Source organism: Melospiza melodia, chromosome 3, assembly GCF_035770615.1.
Source record: "Melospiza melodia melodia isolate bMelMel2 chromosome 3, bMelMel2.pri, whole genome shotgun sequence".
Lineage (NCBI taxonomy): Eukaryota > Metazoa > Chordata > Aves > Passeriformes > Passerellidae > Melospiza > Melospiza melodia.
Window position 1 is genome coordinate 139,909,197 of NC_086196.1, and position 22,441 is coordinate 139,931,637.

At 53.9% G+C, this 22,441-nt stretch overlaps 2 protein-coding genes and 1 long non-coding RNA gene across 7 annotated transcripts in view; all 3 read left to right on the top strand.

The window, feature by feature from the left end:
* The window catches only part of ASXL2 (ASXL transcriptional regulator 2), a 44,081-nt gene extending 41,127 nt beyond the window's left edge, over positions 1-2,954 (top strand). The window contains exon 12 of the mRNA XM_063153270.1: positions 660-2,954. Within this exon, the coding sequence (XP_063009340.1) occupies positions 660-2,690 (2,031 nt within the window). The 3' untranslated portion in view covers positions 2,691-2,954. The remainder of the gene's footprint in view (positions 1-659) is intronic.
* A 1,153-nt stretch (positions 2,955-4,107) lies between these two features.
* LOC134416542 (uncharacterized) lies at positions 4,108-8,549 on the top strand. The gene is made up of 2 exons (XR_010027296.1): positions 4,108-7,397; positions 7,463-8,549. It is a non-coding gene; the product is annotated as an uncharacterized LOC134416542 (long non-coding RNA).
* Positions 8,550-13,537: 4,988 nt separating this feature from the next.
* The window catches only part of DTNB (dystrobrevin beta), a 131,832-nt gene continuing 122,928 nt past the window's right edge, over positions 13,538-22,441 (top strand). For all 5 annotated transcript variants that reach the window (XM_063153272.1, XM_063153271.1, XM_063153276.1 and 2 more), the window contains exons 1-2: positions 13,538-13,616; positions 14,162-14,241. The gene's annotated coding sequence lies outside the window, so the exon portion shown is untranslated. The remainder of the gene's footprint in view (positions 13,617-14,161; positions 14,242-22,441) is intronic.

A 22,441-nucleotide genomic window follows, 5' to 3' on the forward strand; every position in this document is an offset into this window, starting at 1 on the left:
GCCCCTGGCAGCACGGCAGTCTGGTTTGTGGGGCTGTGTGATGGTGTTCACAGGGGTCCCAGGATGAGGGAAGAGATGAGGATCTGACTCCATGTTTCAGAAGGCTGATTTATTATTTTGTGATATATATTATATTAAAACTATACCAAAAGTATAAAAGAAAGAATTTCATCAGAAGGCTAGCTAAGAATAGAAAAAGAAAGAATAACAAAGGCTTGTGGATCGGACAGAGAGTCCGAGCCAGCTGACTGTGATTGGCCATTAATTAGAAACAACCACATGACACCAATCACAGATGCACCTGTTGCATTCCACAGCAGCAGATAATCAATGTTTACATTTTGTTCCTGAGGCCTCTCAGCTTCTCAGGGAGAAAACTCCTAAGGGAAGGATTTTCCATAGAATATGTCTGTGACACCACTCAGAGCCACGGGGTTTGCAGCACCCCAAAAGTGCCTGGGAGACATCCAATGGTCAGACAGGTCTCTTGTCTCTAGGCAGGGACAGGAGGGGTTTCTCCAAAGGGATTTCTCCACCACCACCACCAGTTTTCTCAGACCAAAGTGCAAACACCAACCTGTGGGTCGGGTGTTCCCCATGTTTCTCCTGGGTCAGGTGTTCCCGTGTCTCAGCTGTGCTTTTCTCCCGCTCTCTTGCAGATTCCCGTGTCCAGAATCTCCCCGATGCCATTTCCTGCGGGCCAGGTCTCTCCCAGGCCGTGCTTCCCGCTGTCCCTCGGCAGTCCTGGCAGGACAGGGGCCAGGACCCTGGCCGACATCAAGGCAAGAGCGCAGCAGGCCAAGGCGCAGAGGGCGGCAGCCGCAGCCGCCGCAGCCTCGGCCGGGGGAGCCGTGCCAGGGCCCGGCCCGGGCGGGGGGAGACCCCCGGGCAGGGCAGGAGACGGGAGAGACCCCGGCGGAGCCCCCCAGGCCGCGGCTGGAGCCAAGGCGCTGGAACTGGCAGGAACTGGAAGCGGGGGAGGTTCGAGAAGGTTCCTTCCCCACGGCCCAGGGCCCCGCTCGCAGGTGCAGGGCCAGGCGGAGCCGGGAGCTGCTCGCCATCCTCCTGGAGCACAACTACAGCCAGGAGCAGCCCCCGCGGCTGCCCCGGCGCTAGGGAACGGAGCTGGGGCCGCGCCGAGCCCCCCGCGGGGCACGGCCACCCCCGGCTCCCCCGGTACGCCCGGCGGGGCCCCTCCTGCCGCGGCCCGGAACGGGAGCGGCTGTGAGCTCCCCAAAGGCAAACCTCCGTCCCCTCCGGTGTCCCCGCTGCCGCCCTCGGGCCCCGGAGCCCAGGCTGCAGCTGTGGGTGCAGCCGTCCCAGCCTCCAGCAGCTCCTCGGTAGCAGCCAGCCTTAAATCCCCTCCCCGAGCGAGCTCCTCCAGCATTCCTGCCAACAACCCTTTGGTCACGCAGCTGCTCCAGGGCAAGAGCGTCCCTCTGGAGCAGATCCTGCCCAAGGCGCTGACCAAAGCAGAAGCGAAAAGTGGCCCGGTGGCTCCTCAGGAAGAGAAGGGGGCGGCGGGGAACGGCACCGAGGCGGGGGACAGAGCATCGGGGGTGCCCCCGCAGCAGCTCGGCAAGATCTTCTGCCAGAGCAGGCCCCTGCCTCACATTCCAAGGACCTTCCCGCTGCCCTCGGGAAAGGAGCCCGGGCCCGAGCAGCACCACGAGGCGCTGAGCAAATCCACCCAGGAGCAGATCCTGCAGACTCTGATCAAGAGGGTGCAGAGGCAGAACGTGCTGCCCGTCCTCCAGCCCTCGCAGCTGAACCTCCCGCACTCAGGTTTCCCGGTGGAGAGCAGCTCCACCAGGCAGAGATTCATGCTGGGCTTCACGGGCAGGAGGACGTGCAAGCCTGCCATGTCCGGGCACTACCTGCTCAACATCTCCACCTACGGCCGCGGCTCGGAGAGCTTGAGGAGAGGCTCGTCCCTGAGCGCCGAGCCCCGCCTGGGGCTGGGCAGCCCCGCCGAGGGCGCCGGGGCAGAGCTGGGCGAGGCCGCGGGCGGCCGGGGCAGCGGCAGCAGCAGCGAGGAGGACGCGGACGATGAGAGCTCCGGGGACGAGCGGGAGCACGGCAGCAGCAAGGAGGAGCCGCGGGCGGGGCAGGGGGAGCAGGAGCGGGGCTCACACGGCCCCGCGGAGCCCAAGGCCGCCAAGGAGAAGGCGCCGGCCTTGGATGGCACCGCGCTGGCCCGGGACCTGCTGCAGGCAGCGCAGGAGCAGATGGCCCACGCCATGAGGGGCAAGGGCCACGGTGGCACGGAGCTCTTTGGGCCCCCCACGCCATGCCCAGATCCATCGCAGCCCCCGCTGCTCCCCGCCCCGCAGCCCCCGAAGCTGCCCGGGAGCTACAGCGGCACCATCAACGTCTCCACCTCGCCCGACATGGTGGGGCAGGGCTCGCTGGTGGGCGAGTGCAGCCAGCTGGGCAGCTCCATGGGCAACGTCATGTCCTTCTCGGTGACCGTGACCACCATCCCCGCCGGGCAGGCCGTGAGCTCTGGCGGCCGCGGGCAGAGCCTGCCGGTGCAGGCGTTCGCCGAGGACGGCGCCATGGAGGATCCCCCTTCCAAATGCTACTGCAGGTTGAAAGCCATGATCATGTGCAAGGGCTGCGGCGCCTTCTGCCACGACGACTGCATCGGCCCCTCCAAGCTCTGCGTCTCCTGCCTCGTGGTGCGGTAACGGGGAGCGGCACGGCCTCCTCGGGGGCTGCCGTCGGGAGAATCTTGGGAAGAAACAGGAATTTTACTGCCTTGCACAAGAGACACGTTACTGAATCAGGAATCCAGAGCTAGAGTCCTTCTTTCATTAACGAAAGAGCACCTTCTTGTACAGGGAATCGAAATCGCGCTCGACTACGTGAATTGTGACAAGAGTTTGCACTTAAGGAATTCTGTAAATATGCCACATTATTTTGTTTAAAGATATTTTTTCAATCTTTTAGGAGATAGTGTTTGACTTGTACTGCAGTTCCAGTAACTCCAGCCTGCTCTGAGCACGTTTGCTGAGCTCTGCTCTCCCCATGGAGATCCCACAGCCCATTGTTGGTTTGCTCCTGGCAGAGGGAACGGGAGAATCCGAGTCCAGCTGTGTGTAGTGAGGCAGGAGCCCTGAGCAGGCTCCCAGTTCAGATCCCTGGAGCTGATGCCATGCCAGCCTTTCCCTCCACTGCCTTTCCCTCTGTTCCAGAGGCCCCTGGGCTGTGCAGTGCAGGCTGGTGTTCCTGGTTTGCAGATCCCCTCTCCCAGTATCCCAGCTGAAGGATCCCAGGTGTCTGGGTGTGCTGCTGCTGGAGCTGCAGGAGCTGGGCTGGCCATGGCAGTGACCAGAGCAGCTCAGTCCTGGCAGGAATCTGCTCTGCTGGGCATTCCCAGGGCTGGCAGGGATCTGCTCTCCTGGGCATTACTGGGGTTGGCAGGGATCTGCTCTCCTGGGCATTCCCAGGGCTGGCAGGGATCTGCTCTGCTGGGCATTCCCAGGGCTGGCAGGGATCTGCTCTCCTGGGCATTCCCAAGATTGGCAGGGATCTGCTCTGCTGGGCATTCCCAGGGTTGGCAGGGATCTGCTCTCCTGGGCATTCCCAGAACTGGCAGGGATCTGCTCTCCTGGGCATTCCCAGGGCTGGCAGGGATCTGCTCTCCTGGGCATTCCCAGAACTGGCAGGGATCTGCTCTCCTGGGCATTCCTGGGGTTGGCAGGAATCTGCTCTCCTGGGCATTCCCAGGGCTGGCAGGGATCTGCTCTCCTGGGCATTCCCAGACCTGGCAGGGATCTGCTGTCCTGGGCATTCCTGGGGTTGGCAGGGATCTGCTCTCCTGGGCATTCCCAGGGCTGGCAGGGATCTGCTCTCCTGGGCATTCCCAGGGCTGGCAGGGATCTGCTCTCCTGGGCATTCCCAGGGCTGGCAGGGATCTGCTCTCCTGGGCATTCCTGGGGTTGGCAGGAATCTGCTCTCCTGGGCATTCCCAGGGCTGGCAGGGATCTGCTCTCCTGGGCATTCCTGGGGTTGGCAGGAATCTGCTCTCCTGGGCATTCCCAGTCCTGGCAGGAATCTGCTGTCCTGGGCATTCCCAGTCCTGGCAGGAATCTGCTGTCCTGGGCATTCCCAGAACTGGCAGGGATCTGCTCTGCTGGCCATTCCCAGGGTTGGCAGGGATCTGCTCTGCTGGGCATTCCCAGGGTTGGCAGGGATCTGCTCTCCTGGGCATTCCCAGGGCTGGCAGGGATCTGCTCTCCTGGGCATTCCCAGGGCTGGCAGGGATCTGCTCTCCTGGGCATTCCTGGGGTTGGCAGGAACCTGCTCTCCTGGGCATTCCCAGGGCTGGCAGGGATCTGCTCTCCTGGGCATTCCTGGGGTTGGCAGGGATCTGCTCTCCTGGGCATTCCCAGGGCTGGCAGGGATCTGCTCTCCTGGGCATTCCCAGAACTGGCAGGGATCTGCTCTCCTGGGCATTCCCAGGAGCTGGAGCTGCCATCCTGTGGCTCAGAGCCAACTGTCCCAGCTGTTCCTGGGACACAGGGCCAGGTGATGGGCACAAAGTGTCACCCTGGGTCCTGCCATGCTCTGGGAGGCGTTTTGTTCTCATCCAAACACCCCCATGGTCAGACATCTCCAGTTTCTGTCCAAGATTTTGTATTTGCTGGGTGTAGGGGAAGGCACTTGAGTGTCTGCCCGGGCCTCCTTGGGTGGCTCTTTGTGTTTGAAATACCAAATTGGGCTGAGCTCAGGGCGCTGGGCAGCCCCTCAGGGCTCGCTGGGGACATGCTGGTGGCTCCTGTGCTCCCCGACAGTTCCTGGCTTCCTTCACTTGCACTGGGGGAAATCAAAGCACAGAGGCCCCGTGTTCCTGAGGGTGCTGATGGAGCACAAATCACCCGGGGAGGGTGGGGGCCTTGCTGCATCCTGGGCAGGGAACAGAGCTGTGTCTGTTTTTGATGGAAAAGCACTGAAATCACTTTCAATCCAAAGGCCTTTTTAAGCTGAAGCAATATTCCCCCAGCAGTGGGGCAGCTGAGTGGTGCAGGGGTGCTCAGCCTTCCCTTCCCCTGTCCTTTGTACTACTGCTCCCCTGCCCTTCTCCCCGGGAGCCCAGCGCTGGTGGTGAGGAGCAAAAGAATTCCTGGGGGCTTTTCCAAGGAACAGGAGGGGCCCGAGGCTGCCAGAGCTCCAGGAGCCTTTGGACAAGGCTGGGTGGCACAGGGTGGGATTGTTGGGGTGTGTGACAGGGCTGTCAGGCACAGGGTGGCATTGTTGGGGTGTGTGACAGGGCTGGGTGGCACAGGGTGGCATTGTTGGGGTGTGTGACAGGGCTGTCAGGCACAGGGTGGGATTGTTGGGGTATCAGTGCAGGGTCAGTGGTTGGATTGGATGTTCCTGTGGGGCCATTCCAGCACAGATATTCCATGGCTCTGTGATTTAGGTGTTGATGACAAGGAAAAGGGAGTTCCAGACTGGATCCTGTGGCAGCAGGAGCGTTTCCCTCCCTGCCTCTGGAGCAGCAGCAGCTGCAGCATCGCCTGCTCTGGTTCACCAGCTGAATTTCACTGCAGAGCAGTGACCCCCACTGAGGTGATTCCACATCTCTGCTCAGGATCCCCTGGTGAGGAGCATTTAGGGATTAGAAATTAACTCAATTTTTGAATCTAAACATTGCACAAAATTGTCCCCAAGAGCATCTCCCACCCGTGGTGGTGGTGGGGGAACCCAAGAATCCCCTGCCTGTGCCAGTTCCTGCTGTTTCCCACTGCCAGCTCTTGCTTGGGAGAGGAAATCCTGCATTTTGTAAACCTGGGGAGGGAGGAGGCAGCGTGGGCTGGTTTGGAGCTGGAGCAGCATCTGCCCACTCCTCACTGGTAGTCCTGGACAGACACTCCCATTCCTGGCGGGGACAGCCTGGCAGAGGCCAACGTGCAGCTGACAGAGTTGTTCTCAGAGGAGACTGAGAGGTGTCTCTGCACGCTTGGGTCAGTCCTGGTCTCTCCTTGGCTCCTCTCAGGCTGATTTTCCAGGCTGCTGGAGAGGGGGAAGCAGAGGATGAGGAGGGAGGTGTGACCCTGGGCACTCACAGGTGTTCAGCAGCTGCTGCTGCTGCCCCTGGAAAGGCTCTTCAGAGCTCCCCTGGCACTTCCCAAACCATCCCTGCCCGGCTGGTTCCTCCTGCTGGCTTTCCCTGGTGCCCTTGCTCAGTGTGGGTTTGCTGTGCCCGTCCCTGGCAGCGCAGGGGTGCCGTTCCCAGAGCCATCCCATGGGACTGTGCCCATCTGGCTGTGCCATCCAGGAGGGGCAGGCTGGTGACCCAGGACATGGAGGTGGCCCCAGGCTGGCACTGGCCAGGGGAGGGTGGTGCTGGTGGCTCGGGAGTTTCCACCTGTCAGTGCCTTAGTTCCATTTCATGGACCAACACTTAGCTTGGGCTGCTTTTCTTCCCTTTCTTCTTAAGGAAATCGATTTTCTCAGTGCCCACCGAGGTCTGGGCACGCTCCTGGTGCAGCCTGGGGGGGCATCAGAGGGTGAGCAGAGGGCGCTGGGTGTGAGGAGATTGTTTGGGGTCAGGGGCTGGGTGTGATAAACCCTGCAATGGGGACAAAGCCCGGGAAGTTCTGTGTGGGGTGTGGGGTGATGGCTTTCAGAAAGGGGGATCCTCTGGGGTTCCTGGGGTGGGACCTGCCTGTCCCACTGCTGGGCTCCTTCCCACCCACAGTAAATGCACCTCCACACGGGATTTACAATAAAGGATGTCGTGACAGAGTTTAAACCATTACACTTTGGTCCCCCAGAAATGAATTTATTGGCACTGCAGGGAACGGTGGCATCAAAAATCCAGGATTTCCAAAGCCTGATGTCAGAGTGTTTGTGGCAGGGAAAGGAACCTGGTGAGGGAGGAGGTTTTGGTTTCCCTTTTCAGGACACAGAACTGGAATTAGAGCCTGACCAATGTCCCAAACCCCATGGACAGGCTGTGGCACAGGAGGTGCCAGCACGGCTCTGGGGGTTCAGGTTTTGAGCCAGGTGGGCGGCAAGGGAAGGAATTTGATGTGGAATTTTACTTTCCCTCCAGGAGTTTACAGGAAGGAGGAGGTTCCAAGCAGTTGCACTGGTTGGGGAGGTGGAATTTTATTTTCTTTTTTGGTTGCACAAAACAGCTGCTGGAGCAGCAGTTCCTGGTCAGGTCGTTACCGGGAGGGACCCTCGGGAGGGATCTTCAGGAGGGACCTTCCAGGAGGGTTCCTCAGGAGGGATCCTCGAAAAGGATCCTCAGGAGGGAACCTTGGGAGGGACTTTCAGGAGGGATCCTTGGGAGGGATTCTTCGGGAGGATCTTCAGGAGGGACCCCCAGGAGGAATGATCAGAAAGGATCCTCAGGAGGGATCCTCTGGAGGGTTCCTCAGGTGGGATCCTCAGGAAGGACTCTCAGGAGGGACCTTCAGGAGGGATCCTCTGGAGGGTTCCTCAGGTGGGATCCTCAGGAAGGACTCTCAGGAGGGATCTTCAGGAGGGACCCTCAGGAAGAATCCTTAGAAAGGATCTTCAGGAGGGACCCTCGGGAGGAACCTTCAGGAGGGATCCTCAGGAGGGATCCTCAGGAGGTTTCTTCAGGAGGGATCCTCGGGAGGGACCCTCGGGAGGAACCTTCAGGAGGGATCCTCAGGAGGGATCCTCAGGAGGTTTCTTCAGGAGGGTTCCTCGGGAGGGACCCTCGGGAGGAAGGCAGCAAAGACCATCCATGGCAGGGGGCTGGATCGGGAGCGGCTCCGGGGTTTCTCCCCTCCGGGGAGGCTCCGTGCGATGGTTCCTGTGGTTCCTGAGAGCCGCGGGAGGTGCGGAGAGCAGGGCTGGGGTTGCCCACAGCGGGGATGTGGGGGGCGGCGGGGCCGTGGCAGCATCGCTTTGCTGATTGATTAATTGATTGATTGATTGATTAATTATCGCAGGTAATTGCAGGGCTGGGCAGAGCGCTGCCCATGTGACACGGGGACAGGGCACAGGGGACAGGAGCTGGTGCCGGGAGCGAGCAGCCCTGGGTGGTTTTTAACGCTTAGAGTCGGAGAGCTTACAGTAATATATTTTAAATAATATATATATTTTAGTATCTGAAAGGAGCAGGCAAAGGAGGGGTTCTGGTGGTGACAGGGTAGCGGGGCCGTCCCTCGGCCAGGCCAGCGGGGTTTCTGCAGCACAACTGAACAGGCTCCGTTCCTGCCGTTAATGCAATAAAAACGGGAATTCTCACAAACAAGCAATCCAATACTGTTTCCCAGAGGCTTTTCCTGTGTGGACAACAGGCCTGTAAACATAGTTCCAAAAATCCTAAACCTTTGTCTTTTGCCTTTTTAAAAGGGACTTCGATTGGGCTTGAGGGTCTGTACAGCAAAATCGAGGTGACACCATTTGAAAATGTATTTTTACACAAATAATATAGAAAAAAAATCATATTTTACATAAGAATTTTAAGTATTTGAAATATGTGTATATATATACTGTATGTACTTCGTATATGCTTTATTTTACATTTTCAATGTATTAAAAAGTATTTGAGCTGGTTGGATCTGAGATGTAATAATGTTTAAAAACACAAAAACGAGGGAAAGGAGCATGGGGGGAGAGCGGGTGGGAGCTCTGCAGGGAAGCACAAGCCCAGAGCAAAGGGTTTGGGGAAGGCTGTAGCAGTTTGAGAGCTTAAATTGTTCTGATTTCCTCATTTTCTGAGGTTTTCCAGGAGCTCCTCACAAGGATGACCCCACACAGCCAAAGCTGCCACAGCCCCTGCTCCAAGGTGGGTGGGGGTAAATGGGTGGGATCTCCACAGAATCATTCAGGTTGGAAAAGAGCTCCCAGCTGTGGAATCCACACTTGGACCAACACCACCCTGTGGGGGATTCAGGCACCCAACCTCCGCAGGTGCTGTCAAGGGAACTCCAAGTAGGGGATTTCTCACTCTGCAGGGCTGTTGGTGCAAATCTTCCTGCAGAGGTGGATCCGTCTGTGTGGCACTGGAGTGAATTCCCATCGGGAGGGGGCACTGAGAGCAGACACAGCTCCACGTTAGGAAAATCAGTCCACAAACACCAGAGGTTCGTGTCCAAAAAGGAGACACAGGAGTCCTTTTACTTAATTCAAATAAAGGCAGAGGCCATGGGCATTCCCCTGGGGTCTCTCCAATTTTTGGAGGACACAGCCTCCTTTTTATTCCAATTTCCCAGCCACATTTCCCTTCTCTCTTTCCCCATTGGCTGAGATACGTGAGAGGCACAGACTTCCCAAAATGCCTGATACCAGAGATTTCCCTCTAATGTATAACCCTCCCTTTTAATTTTTAATTCTTACAGAATTTAGGGGTTTTCCCCATGGTTTCTTTCATCTTTCAGTGTCCAGTTTCATTTATCAGCAAACCCAAAGTTTATTTGTAAAAGCAAATCTCTATTTCCATTCATCAATCAGTGAATTCTTCCCATTGCACAGGGGCTGTGAAGAGCGGTCCCCCCTGTGCCTCAGCTCCCTGTCTGTCCCAGTAATACACAAAATAAAATGACATGCACACTGGAACCTCCAAGGTAAAAGAAGGGAAGTTTATTTCTTGACCTCAATATAAATAGAATTCCAAAAGTGGCCCTGGACTGGAGGATGACAGTGCCACCTCTCCGATGACACTGGTCAAACCAACAGTCCATCAAATTTCTTCTCCTCCAGAAAGGAATGCAAACCAATCATTATTTACATGAACAGTGCGTGACAAACTCCATTACACAAATGTAAACATCAGGAGGCTTAGAAGAACAGGGTGACACCCTGTCCAAAGGGATCCTGCCTTCATCCCAGGCCTCCTCCTCCCCTCCTGCAAAGCCCTGAGAGGGAACAGCCGCCTTGGGGGTTGTTTGCTGTTTAAGGTGCCTGGGTGAGACAAAACGGCAGTGTTGGAGCTGCTGCACTTCCAAACAATTGTTCCTTATTCCAGTGGTGCTGCTGCATCTCCCAGTTCAACACTGAGCCAAACTGGTCTCCTGTCCCCTTCAGTTCAGGCTTCTCTGTGCTGGGGGTGTGGATCAAAGGCACCCTCGGGTCACTGGGGTGATTTCTGGGCATTTAAAGCAGCCCAGGAGCAATCCCTGGGGGACACATATGGATATATATATATATATTTTATATATATAAATAAATATATATATATGTATAAAAGTCCACTTTAGTGTCTCAGAGGGGGATCCAGGGCTGCTCCCAACAGCCCATTCCCAACCTGGCACTGGAATATCCATGCCCTCAGGACATGGCACCAGACAAAATCCTTGCCTGTGGCTCATGTCCTGCCATGGATGCTGCTCCTCTTCCCCCCACCATGCCCTCTTTGGAAATGAATGCAGGATCTTGTAATTCCTCTGTGTTGGAACCCTGGATGCTGAGTTTTGGGCTTTCTGTGCTGAAAGGCACAGACCCTCAAGAGAGCACTGCATTTGACCTGAGGCTGTGGAGAACCTTCCAGAATCGATTGAGAGCACTGGGATTGTGGGTGTGGAGTTGGGTAGAAGTGTGTGATAGCACAGGGTGGAAAACTTAGAGTTTGGGGGTCTAGAATATGGTAATAAATATGGGGCAAAATGGAGGTTTTAGGGTGGTGGCTGATCCTTCTTTACCTTCTTCTTCTCCTTCTTCTTCCTCAACTTCTTCTTCTTCTTTACTTTGTTCTTCTCCTCCTCACCTTTTTCACCTTCTTCTTCACCTTCTTCTCCACCTTCTTCCCCACGGGTTTGGGTGGTGGTGGGTGGGTGGACAAAGGAACCAACACCTCGTCACTGCACACATGTGCTCCCCCATCATGGTCCATCTTCTGCTCACCAAAACCATCTGGGGCCATGGCCTTGGGTCCTGCTGAGGTTTTTTAGGTATTTCCTTCTTCCTTCCCCTCACAGGGAACTCCACTTGCCTGGCTTTACAAGCTGTGGATATCTGTTAAATTTTCTTTTGGCATATTTTAAAGGGAAAACGTTGGTTTATTACTTAGCCTTAATACATTCTGCAGTTCCTTCAATTCTTGGGGTCCCAAGACACTTAAGGAGCATGGAAGTGTAGATTTGGGGGAAAGAAAGAAACAGGAATAAACCTGTATCAAGTGACAGGAACTTGATTTCTGTTAAAATGGAGGGATTTGGGGAAACAGGTGTGTGACCAACTCACCTGATTTCTGACAGGAAAACTCTGAGTGGACTTAACAACTCGATAAAATCAGCAGCACTGAGGAACGTGCAAGAGCTTGGGATTTCTTTTCCCTGAATTCGTTAAAAGTATCAACAATTCTGTATTTTAAGTATGGAGGGGGTTGGAGACCTGCCAGTGGGAATAATCCACCCAACCCTCAGGTGGCATCTTGGCGGCATCACTAGGCTTTAATTTATTCTCATTTTTAATGCGTGTGACTAATTAACGGCTCTGTCTCGTTGTTCAGTAAGTAAAACCTATTTTTTTCCTAGCCAGGCTGAATTCCCCTGGGACCTTTGGGAAGGAGGAGGAGGAGGATGAGCACAAAGAGGAGGGGGAAGCCTGAGCAAATAACCGAGGCCATGGCACCATCTGGTGTTTCTGCAGGTTGCAGCACTTGTCCCTGCAGCCCACGGCAGACGGCTTTTCCAAATGCCGCTTTGGCTGCTGCTGCCTTTCGGGTGGAAACGCAGCCAGCGGGAATCACCTCCCTCACTCGGTCCCACTGCCACCCGTGCGCTTGGCTCCGGAATTCCGGGACCAATTCGGAATTCCGAGCGCCGTCACTGGCACAGGCAGCTCGCAATGAGCATCGCCACAGCAGCAGCTACAGCGGCAATTTCCCCTCTCACTTCCTATTCCCTGCCAGAGTGGTCCCTCCTCTGCTCCACAGCCGGAATTCTCCTCCCCTCCCGCAGGCACAGACCGCGCTGTGCAGGAGGAGCTGTGACATTTGCACACGAGGGGACACAGGGCCTGGAACAGAGCCCGTCCTGCCGGGTCCTGCTCAGGAAACGCTGCCGGCATCGGCGCTTCTGCCAGCAAGGCGAGCAGGGACAGCCCCGGTGCCCAGGGAACGCTGATATCCACAGGGATGGTCACATCATGGAGCAGGGGATGCCCTCACTGGAAACACCGCTGTGGATGTGGCAGAGGAGCTGAGGGACATGGCAGGAGCTGTGACAGCCTCTGCTGGCACAGGGGACACTCCTGCAGGGGCACAGTCCATACGAGCCTGAGCTGCCCTCACAGCCCATAGAAATATTGAGCCATGGAATGGGTTGGGTGGGAAGGGAGCTCAGAGCCCATCCAGTGCCACCCCTGCCATGGCAAGGACACCTCCCACTGTCCCAGGGTGTCCCAGTGTCCCGCCTGGCCTTGGGCACTGCCAAGGATCCAAGGTGGGCACCATGTGCCAGGGCCTGCCCACCCTGCCAGGGAACAATTCCTCATTGCCAAGATCCCATCCATTCCTGCCCTCTGGCAGTGGGAGCCATTCCCTGGGTCCTGTCCCTCCATCCTTGTCCCCAGTCCCTCTGCAGCTCTCCTGGAGCCCCTTCAGGCCCTGGCAGTGGCTCCAGGATCTCCCTGGATCCTTCTCCAGCCTGAACATTCCCAGCTCTGCCAGCCTGGCTCCATGCCAGAGGAGCTCCAGCCCTGGGAGCTGAGGGGATGGAGCTCTTCAATGGCTGTGGCTGGATGCTGAGGGGATGGCAGTTGTTTACAGCTGTGAGGGACAGCCATGGCTGACACGGTGCTGAGGGACAGGCACGGCTGACACGTTGTTGAGGGATGGTACTGAGGGACAGCCATGGCAGCCACAGTGCTGAGGGATGGTGCTGACGGACAGCGATGGCTGACATAGTGCTGAGGGATGGCTGTGAGAGGACCCCTAGCTGAAACAGTGCTGAGGGATGGCTGTGAGAGGACCCCTAGCTGAAACAGTGCTGAGGGATGGTGCTGAGGGACAGCTATGGCTGACACGGTGCTGAGGGATGGCGATGAGGGACAGTCATGACACGGTACTGAGCTGTGAGGGACAGCCATGGCTGGCACGGTGCTGAGGGATGGCTGTGAAGGGACGGCCATGGCTGACACAGTGCTGGGGGATGGTGCTGAGGGACAGCCACGGCTGAGGGATGGCTGTGAGGGAGCCCATAGCTAACACGGTGCGGAGCGGATGCTGCTGAGGGACAGCCATAGCTGAGGGATGGCTGTGAGGGGACCCACGGCTGACGGAGCCCCCAGCGCTGCCTCGGCCATCGCTCCGCCCGCCCCTCTCCCCTCAGGCGGCGCCAGCCCCTCAGGGCGGGCCGGGGGCGGGGCCGCCCCTGGGCTACTCGCGCTGCGCATGCGCGGTCCCGCCGCGCCCCGGGGTGAGCGCCGCGCGGCGCGGGCGCGCTGTGGCGGAGGCGGGAGCGCGCCAGGCGGCGCTGGCCGCCGATTGGCTGAGGGGCGCGAGAAGGCGGGGCCGGGCGGGAGCGGATTGGCAGGGGGCCGCGCGCCCCCGGCGGAGGCGGGCCCTGATTGGCCGGGGCGCCGCGCGGCGGCGGCCGGGACCGTTGGAGCGCGGCGGCGGCTGAGGCGGCCCGGCCGCCCCTGGAGCCGCGGCAGCCCCGGCAGCCCCGGCACCGGCTCAGGTACGGGGGGGAACGGCGGGGCCGGGCCGGGGGAAGCCCAGCGGGGCCGGGTCACCGCGCTGGGGGGGGCGGCCGCTGGTTTGGCCGTGCTCCGGCGTTCCTCCCGGCTGCGGAACAGCTGCTGGCAGGCAGCCGCAATGTGTGGGCTGCGTTGCTTTGGTGTTAACGGGAGACCCGGGATGTGCAAACTCCATTGCTTTGGTGTTAACCGGGGATCCGGGTGTGCAGGCTGCATTGCTTTGGTGTTAACGGGAGACCCGGGATGCGCAGGCTGCACTGATCTGTAATTAACGGGAGACCTGGAATGGGCAGGCTCCACTGATCTGTAATTAACGGGACACTCGGGATGTGCAGGTTGCAGTGGTCTGTAATTAACGGGAGACCCGGGATGTGCAGGCTCCCCTGGTCTGCAGTTAACGGGAGCAGCAGCCAGGGCACAAGCAGCACCGTGCTGGGGCTGTGAAATAAGGCAGTGTAGTTTTTCCATGGCAAACCGCTGCTTCCTTGCAGAAAAGGCTCACTTGGTGTTATTCGCCTCTCCTTAGGTCGTGGTTTAAATGTCTGAAGGAGGAAGTGAGCCCAGGAAAGTGGAAGTTGCCCTGAGGGACTTCTCAGTGTGATTCAGGTAATGGGATCTGTTGGGATTGACTGTGGTGTTGACATCAAAATCTTGTGTTTGTATGTTCAGTTGCCTCTTTCTGACACTCACAATACTGATATTGACATTTTTCACTGATGACAAACTTGTGCTGTGAAGCAGTGACTCCTGCATTTTCTGTTATGTGCTGGACGTGTGGAAATATGAAATCATGTAAAAAGATGGAATCCTCCGTTTCAAATTTCTCCAGAATTCTGTTTGTTGTGCAACACATCCCTCGTCTGGGGAAGGTGAATCATAGAATTACCGAATGCTTTGGGTGGGAAAGAGCTTTAAACAGCATTGAATTCCACCGTGCTGCCATGGCAGGGACACTTTCCATTGTCCCAGGGTGCTCCAAGCCCCAGCCTGGCCTTGGGCACTGCCAGGGACCCAGGGGTGGCACTGGCTGAGCTTTCAGGTCCCTTCCCACTCAAACCAGTCAGTGCCAAGGGAGCAGCTCCCAGGCTGGGCTGCCAGGGCTGGCTCTGACACTTCCACAATCCTGTATTTAGGGGGACACATGCAGGACCTCCTGTGAGCTCTGTGGGACACCCTCATTGTTCACTGCAGTTCCTGTGGTGCTGAATGCAGCAGCCCTGCCAGCATTGTCCCAGGCTCCCTGGCTTTGGAGCAGTTTTTTGGAACAGTAGATGGCTTTTTGTGTTGGCTGGGGTGCAGCTGATGCAGCCAGGCCTCTGCTTTATCCCAGGACCCAAGAGCAGTGCATCTTTTAGGGAGTGGTGAATAGTGGAGGGGACCTAGGAAGGAGTTGTGAGTTAGGCAGCCTTTTAAACCATGGGGTTTGTTCTGAGTTGGGCAGCCCTTTAAACCAGGCTGGATGGTCTGAATTAGGAGACCTTTAAACCAGGGTGGGTGTTCTGAGTTAGGCAGCCCTTTAAACCAAGGGGTTTGTTCTGAGTTAGACAGCCCTTTAAACCAGGGTGGATGCTCTGAGTTAAGCAGCTGTTTAAGCCAAGGTGGATGTTCTCAGTTTGGGTGGATGTGTTCAGTTGTGCAGCCCTTTAAACCAAGATGGATGCACTGAATTAGGAGCCCTTTAAACCAAGGTGGGTGTTCTCAGTTCTTTAAACCAACTTGATATTCTGAGTTAGGAGCCCTTTAAAGCAAGGTGGGTGTGTTCAGTTAGGAGCCATTTGTACCAAGGTGGATTTGTTCTGAGTTGTGCAGCCCTTTAAACCAGGGTGGATGTTCTGAGTTGTGCAGCCCTTTAAATCAAGGTGGGTGTATTCAGTTAGGAGCTCTTTAAACCAAGGTGGATGTTCTCAGTTAGGAATCCTTTAAACCAAGGTGGATGTTCTGAGTTCTTTAAACCAAAGTGGATGTTCTCAGCCCTTTAAACCAGGGTGGATGTTCTGAGTTAGGACCCCTTTAAACCAGGGTGGATGTTCTGAGTTAGGACCCCTTTAAACCAGGGTGGATGTCCTCAGCCCTTTAAACCAGGGTGGATGTTCTCAGCCCTTTAAACCAAGGTAAATATTCTCAGCCCTTTAAAGCAGGGTGGCTGTGCTCAGCTGTGTGTTGTGGAAGCTGGGACAGTTTCTGGGGAGGGAAGGAGCCACATCTGGAAATTTGAAGCCAGGCTTTGGGCCTGGCTTGGAGGCTGAGCCTCCCTGAGCTGCACACTCAGCCTGTCTGCATGGGCTGCTCTGGGGCAGCTTTAGAGAGCCTAAAGAGGGAGTCAGATCAGGTGAGTCAGCTGATAAGTATTTGGATTCATCATATTTTATTGTGTTAATTGTTTTCCCTTGGTGCCATGGAGAAGAAACCATGATTTTGTTGTCTCTGGTTTAGTGTTCAAACAGATTTCTATTGATAAAACTGTGCCTAAATTTAAATAGTTTCATGGGCCTTTCCCAGTCCTGTGGGCTTTAAGGAATGAACTATTTTAACTTCTCAGCTGTGCTTAAATAATACAGATTTATTAAAAAAACGTTATGTAATGAAGATTTTTAGGCAGCCTAGATCTGGAAGAAACGGTAGGAGACCTTAAAATTCCACAGCAGACAGCACATTATATCTGGCCAGGTGGAAACAAATAGAATTATGACAGCAGGTGGCAATTCATCACTGAGTCTTAAAAGAGTGTGATGTCTGAAGGATGTGCTGTGGTTACAAAACACTTAAAAACATAGGAACTTAAGTAGCTACTGAGTGACTGACTGCAAGGTGAGGTATTTTCAGTCTTTGCCAGTGCAAATTTTAACTTTATTTAGGTCAGAGGTTGGACTCAGTGATTCTGGGATTTAAGAGGTAAAGGGGTGCCCTGGCATAAAGCAAACAGGGAGGAAGCTGAGGCCGCCACTAAAATCTTTATTTATTTCTTTTTTTAAAACAGAAAGTCACAAAACTAAGTGATAAAAACTCTTAGTTTCACAGAACGCAACAGCAAATGTCATCACCTGGACTTGTACTTCAGGCTTATGTTGTTCTTGTGCAAAGCAAGCCCTTTGTGAGCCCAGCTGGAGCAGTGAGGAGCAGTTTGGGTGCTGCCAGGCTTTGAAGCAGGGGTTGTGTGTGTGTCTGGCAGCCCAAAGTTAAAGTTATCAGGCCTGTGTGGGTGTTCAGTTCCCATTGCCTGGGGCACTGGCAGAGAGACTTTTAAATGCAGATTAATGGTTCTGTGCTCCTTTCAGTAATATCTGACACTTCACAAACCTGGCATTATTTCAGTTTGGACCTGTGAAGCTGGTGAGGAAGATTTCACACTGCAAGTCAATGGAGGAGGTGAAATTAGTGAGTTAAAACTGAGCAAGCTGTTTTATCCTGGAGTAATTCATGATGGGGGAAAGCAGTTCCTGTTTGCAGGTGTTCCTCACTGGAATTTCCCTCCTCCCCAGGTGTGCAGGGAGCTCTGAGCTGCCAGGTGTGTGGGACCTGCTCCTGCTCCACCTCCCAGGCTGGGGTAGTGGGGAAAAGGGCAGGAATGCAGCTCAGAACCTTCCTCATCATGAGTATTGCACTCAGGGCTCTCTCCTGTGGGGTCAGATGGAGAGGGGAGGCTTTGCCAGGTTCCCTTGGGAGCACTGAGTGCTCAGAAATCCCCTGCACAAAAATGAGTCTTCCCTTCCTGGGAGGGAGAGGTGAGCTTTAATTAGACTGTTCCCAACTTCTTCCTGCCCAGAAATCCTCCTGTAATGTTTCATTTCTCTCACCCCACAGGAGCACTGCTTTATTTCAAGGAAACCCTTTCAGCTGCTGGATTTGCTCTTGTTTGCAGGCTCATGGTAAATGCCATGACATGAACTTCAACAGGCAGGTTGGAAAAAGCCATTTCTGCTCCTCAGGCTGTGGGGCAGTGAGGGAGGATGAGGGTTTGGCTCTGGTTTGGCACTGAGTGTGCTGGAGAGCACTGTGCCAGGATAATCTGTGCTCAGCCCCTCAGTGCTGGCCTGCAGAGCCTGCACAGCTCTGTGCCCAGGCTCAGTGCTTCCCTGGGGACTGGAAATGGACACAGAGCTTCAAATGGCACCTTGGCAAAGGAGCTGGCACCTCAGTGCCACCCTCACCATTCTTAGCCTCAGTGCGTCCCTGGGGACTGGAAATGGACACAGAGAGCTTCAAATGGCACCTTGGCAATGGGGCTGGCACCCCAGTGCCACCCTCACCATTCTTGGCCTCAGTGCTTCCCTGGGGACTGGAAATGGACACAGAGAGCTTCAAATGGCACCTTGGCAACGGGGCTGGCACCCCAGTGCCACCCTCACCATTCTTAGCCTGACCTGCAAGTCCTCAGGGCTGGGGCTGCTCTCTGTTCTGGGCTCTCAGCTGACACAGATGTGAAGTCACAGAAGCTCAGGTGGTTTGGGGCTCTCCTGGGTTTGAGTTTGTTCTGTTTTGTCTGGAGGGAACCTGTGTTAAAGGTTTTGCAAGGCTGTCAGAGAAACCTCTGATGAAATCTTGTGACTTGTTCCATCTTTGTTGAGCTTGAATCCAGTACAATCTGTATCAGTTTCTGACCAGGTGGGGTTGTTGGGCTCACCCTGGGGCTCAGACCAGGGGGTTTGCCTGGAATCACAGAATGATTTCAGTTGTGAAGGTCCTCTTAGTCCAGCTTGTGCTCAATGCCCACCTTGTCACCAGCCCAGGGCACCCAGTGCCACATCCAGGTGCCACCTGCAGGGATGGGCACTGCCAACCTCCCTGGGCAGCCCCTGCCAAGGCCTGAGCACCCTTTCCATGCAGAAATTCCTCCTGATGTCCACCCTGAGCCTGCCCTGGCCCAGCCTGAGGCCATTTCCCCTTGGCCTGTCCCTGTTCCCTGGCTGTCCCCTCCTGTCAGGGACTTGTGCAGAGCCACAAGGTCCCCCCTGAGCCTCCTTTTCTCCAGGCTGAGCCCCTTCCCAGCTCCCTCAGCCCCTCCTGGGGCTCCATTCCCTTCCCAGCTCCCTCAGCCCCTCCTGGGGCTCCATTCCCTTCCCAGCTCCCTCAGCCCCTCCTGGGGCTCCATTCCCTCCCCAGCTCCCTCAGCCCCTCCTGGGGCTCCATTCCCTTCCTATCTTGGGGTTCCCTGGGCTTGGTGTGACCCCAGTGCAGGACCCAGCTCTTGGCCCTGTTGTCCCTCACCCCTGTTGTCCCTCAGCCCATGGATCCAGGCTGTCCTGCTCCCTCTGCAGAGCCCCCAGCAGCTCCACATCCCTGGGGCTGTCCCTGAGCTGAGCCAGGCTGGTGCCCTCCATGCCCTGAAGGTGTTGGGCAGCACTGAGCCAGCCCTGAGCCCCTGGTGCCCGTGCCCAGCTGGATGTGCCTCCATGCCCAGGTTTCTCCAGCCAGGATGTCCCTGCCCATCAGAGATTTTCCACCCCAGTAACTGAAGGCACTCAGGGCTCTGTGGGGCTGTGCTGCCTCATGCTGTGTCCTGCCTGAACAGAGCAGATGGCTCCTCTTGTGCCTTGGAAGAACCTCAGAGCTGCAGCAGGGATGGCAGGGCATGCAGGAGGGAAAGCTCTAGGTTCCATTGCTGGTATTTTTCTCTAAGCTACTGGGCTGCCTGCTCATTTTTAATGAAGCTTCCTGCTTTATTTGGGCAGGTTTTTGCAGAATCCTGCAGAGCAGCTTTGGATCCACTGGATTTGTGGAGGAAATAAAAGAGCCATTGATTTGTTCAGGATTTCAGTGCAGAGCTGGAATCCCTGAGAAGTTCCATCCCTTTCCTGGCTCCCACCCAGGTGGGTTTTTCCTTGCGCCCTCCAAGGCTGGAGCCAGTTTGGGTTTGTAGAGATCTTGCACAACCATCTGAGTGCAGCACATGTGAAAACATCAGTGAGAGACCCAAACCTTTGGGTTTTGGGGCAGCTGCTGCTGGAAGGTGCTTGGTGGTTCCCAGAGAAGCTCCTGCACTTGCTGGAGATGCAGAAATAACATTTCAGGGTACTTTTCATCCTTTTATGCACAGTTGCTTTTGCTTCAGTTAATTATCCTATAATTGATGGGAACAGAGTTTAAAATGTTAAAGGTAAATGAGAAGAATTGTCAGTAGAGGTTAAAATGTGCTTTAAAAGATGTTACCAGTCTATTTGAATAAGTATGGAAGGTTTTGTTTCCCTGGGGTCAGATGTGTCCCCCTGAAATCATTTCAGGTCACTCCTATCCTGGGAAATGCCACAGGGGAACAAAGGAGGATTTCTGATTAATTATCTTAATTATGCTGAGGAAAGGGATTGGGAGTGTGAACCAGGAGAACAAAGAAATGAGTAAAAGCATCAGATATTTTGGATAGACAGAGGGAGAGGAGGGGATTAAATCAGTCCTTGTTCAAATTAGGACAAAAAAGGAAAAAAAAAACTTGATATTTTTATTGAAGTCTGAGATGAACAAATCTAAGCACCTTTATATCATAAGGAAGTTTAATTTTATACTTTAACAAAACATTTATGAGAGTTCAGAAATTATTTTAGATGGTTTCTATCAAGTGTCAGTTGAAGCCAGATGAGCTCAGAAGCCCAAAGCCAGGAAGTGCCAAAGCAGATGGACACCAGTAAGTTTTTCTGCCAGCACAGGTATGCTCTTAATTTTTAATCAATATCTTCATCCCAGTTCTGCTATTTATTAAAGTTACATTTTTAAGAGTGAATGAACTGACAGGGGAGGAAAGCTTTTCCTTGAAACAGCAGGAATATTGTTCCTTCTGATCAGAAAAATGGCAGAAAGTCACTGAGCCTCCTTCCCTGTGTGAGGCACAGATCAGCCCATGCCCCAAACTGGATTTTGGATTTATTTTAATTACAAGTTATTTCTGACCATAAATAGGTATGGGCACAACTTTATCAGCCCATGCCCCAAACTGGATTTTGGGTTTATTTTAATTACAAGTTATTTCTGACCATAAATAGGTATGGGCACAACTTTATCAGCCCATGCCCCAAACTGGATTTTGGGTTTATTTTAATTACAAGTTATTTCTGACCATAAATAGGTATGGGCACAGTTTTATCTTCATGTAGCAACTGCAGTTTAATCAGTGCCATCAAATATTATTTCTGCTAATGACATGCCTGACCAGGAATGTGAACCAAGTCAGATTTAATAATTGGTAAATGAACTTTTCTTTCTCCGTTCTTGCAAACAGAGAAAGCTCAGTGCAAAGCAATGTCTGCAAATGGTTATCAGACCCTAAAGGTCAGAATCTCCTTTGGAGTGTTCCTTAGAGGTGGAAGTACACAATGAAAGAAAATTAACTTGAAACAAAACAAATACACCTACAAAAACAAACCATAACCCCCTGAAAGGTGCCTGTGCTCAGCTGGGGCTGGGCTCTTTCTCCAGGAACTGACACAACCAGAGCACACAGCCTTGAGCTGCACCAAGGGAATTTAGGCTGGATATCAGGAAAAAGCTCTTCACAGAAAGGGTGATAAAGTTCTGGAATGGATGATAAAATACTGGAATGGGGAGGTGGTGGAGTGCCCATCCCTGGGTGTGTTGAACAAAGCCTGGATGTGGCACTGGGGGCCAGGGCTGAGTTGAGGGCTTGGGGCTGGGTTGGACTCGATGGTCTTGGAGGTCTCTTCCAACCCAATGATTCTGGGATTCTGATTCTCTGATTGTGTGTGACTGTGTGATTCTGAATATCTGATTCTGAATGTCTGATTCTGTGATTGTGAGTGAGTCTGTGTGATTGTGTGATTCAGTGATTGTGCAATTCTGATTGTGTGCAATTGTGTGACTCGGTGATTCTGATTCTGTGATTGTGACTGTGATTCTGATTGTGTGTGATTCTGTGATTGTGTGATTCAGTTATTCTGATTTTGGTTCTGATTTTGTGATTGTGTCTGATTCAGTGATTCTGATTCAGTGACTGTGTGACTGATTCTGATTGTGTGTGATTCAGCGATTGTGTGTGACTCAGTGATTGTGTGATTCTGATTCTATGATTGTGATTCTGAGATTCTGTGTGATTGTGTGTGATTCTGATTGTGTTATTATGTGTGATTGAGTGATTCTGATTGTGTGTGATTCTGATTCTGTGACTGTGTGACTGTGATTCTGATTGTGTGTGATTGTGTGACTCAGTGATTCTGATATTCTGTGTGATTGTGTGTGACTGTGATTCTGATTGTGTGATTGTGTGATTCTGATTGTGTGACTCAGTGATTCTGTGATTGTGTGTGATTCTTTGATTGTGTGTGATTCTGTGATTGTGAGTGATTCTGATCGTGTGAGTCTGTGACTGATGCTGTGATTGTGTGTGATTCTGAGATTCAGTGTGATTGTGTGATTCTAATTTTGTGTGATTCAGTGGTTCTGGTTCTGTGGTTGTGTGTGACTCAGTGATTCTGATTGTGTTATTATGTGTGATTTAGTGATTCTGTTTGTGTGTGATTCTGTGATTCTGATTCTGAGATTCTGCATGATTGTATGATTCTGATTGTGTGTGATTGTGTGTGACTGATTCTGATTGTGTGTGATTGTGTGTGATTCTGATTCAGTGATTGTGTGTGATTGTGTGTGATTCTGATTCAATGATTGTGTGTGATTGTGTGTGATTCTGATTCAGTGATTGTGTGTGATTCTGATTCAGTGATTCTGTGATTCAGTGATTCTGTGACTGTGTGTGACTGTGATTCTGATTGTGTGATTGTGTGTGATTCAATGATTCTGTGTGATTCTGTGATTGTGTGTTACTCACTGATTCTGATTGTGTGATTCAGTGATTCTGATTCTGTCA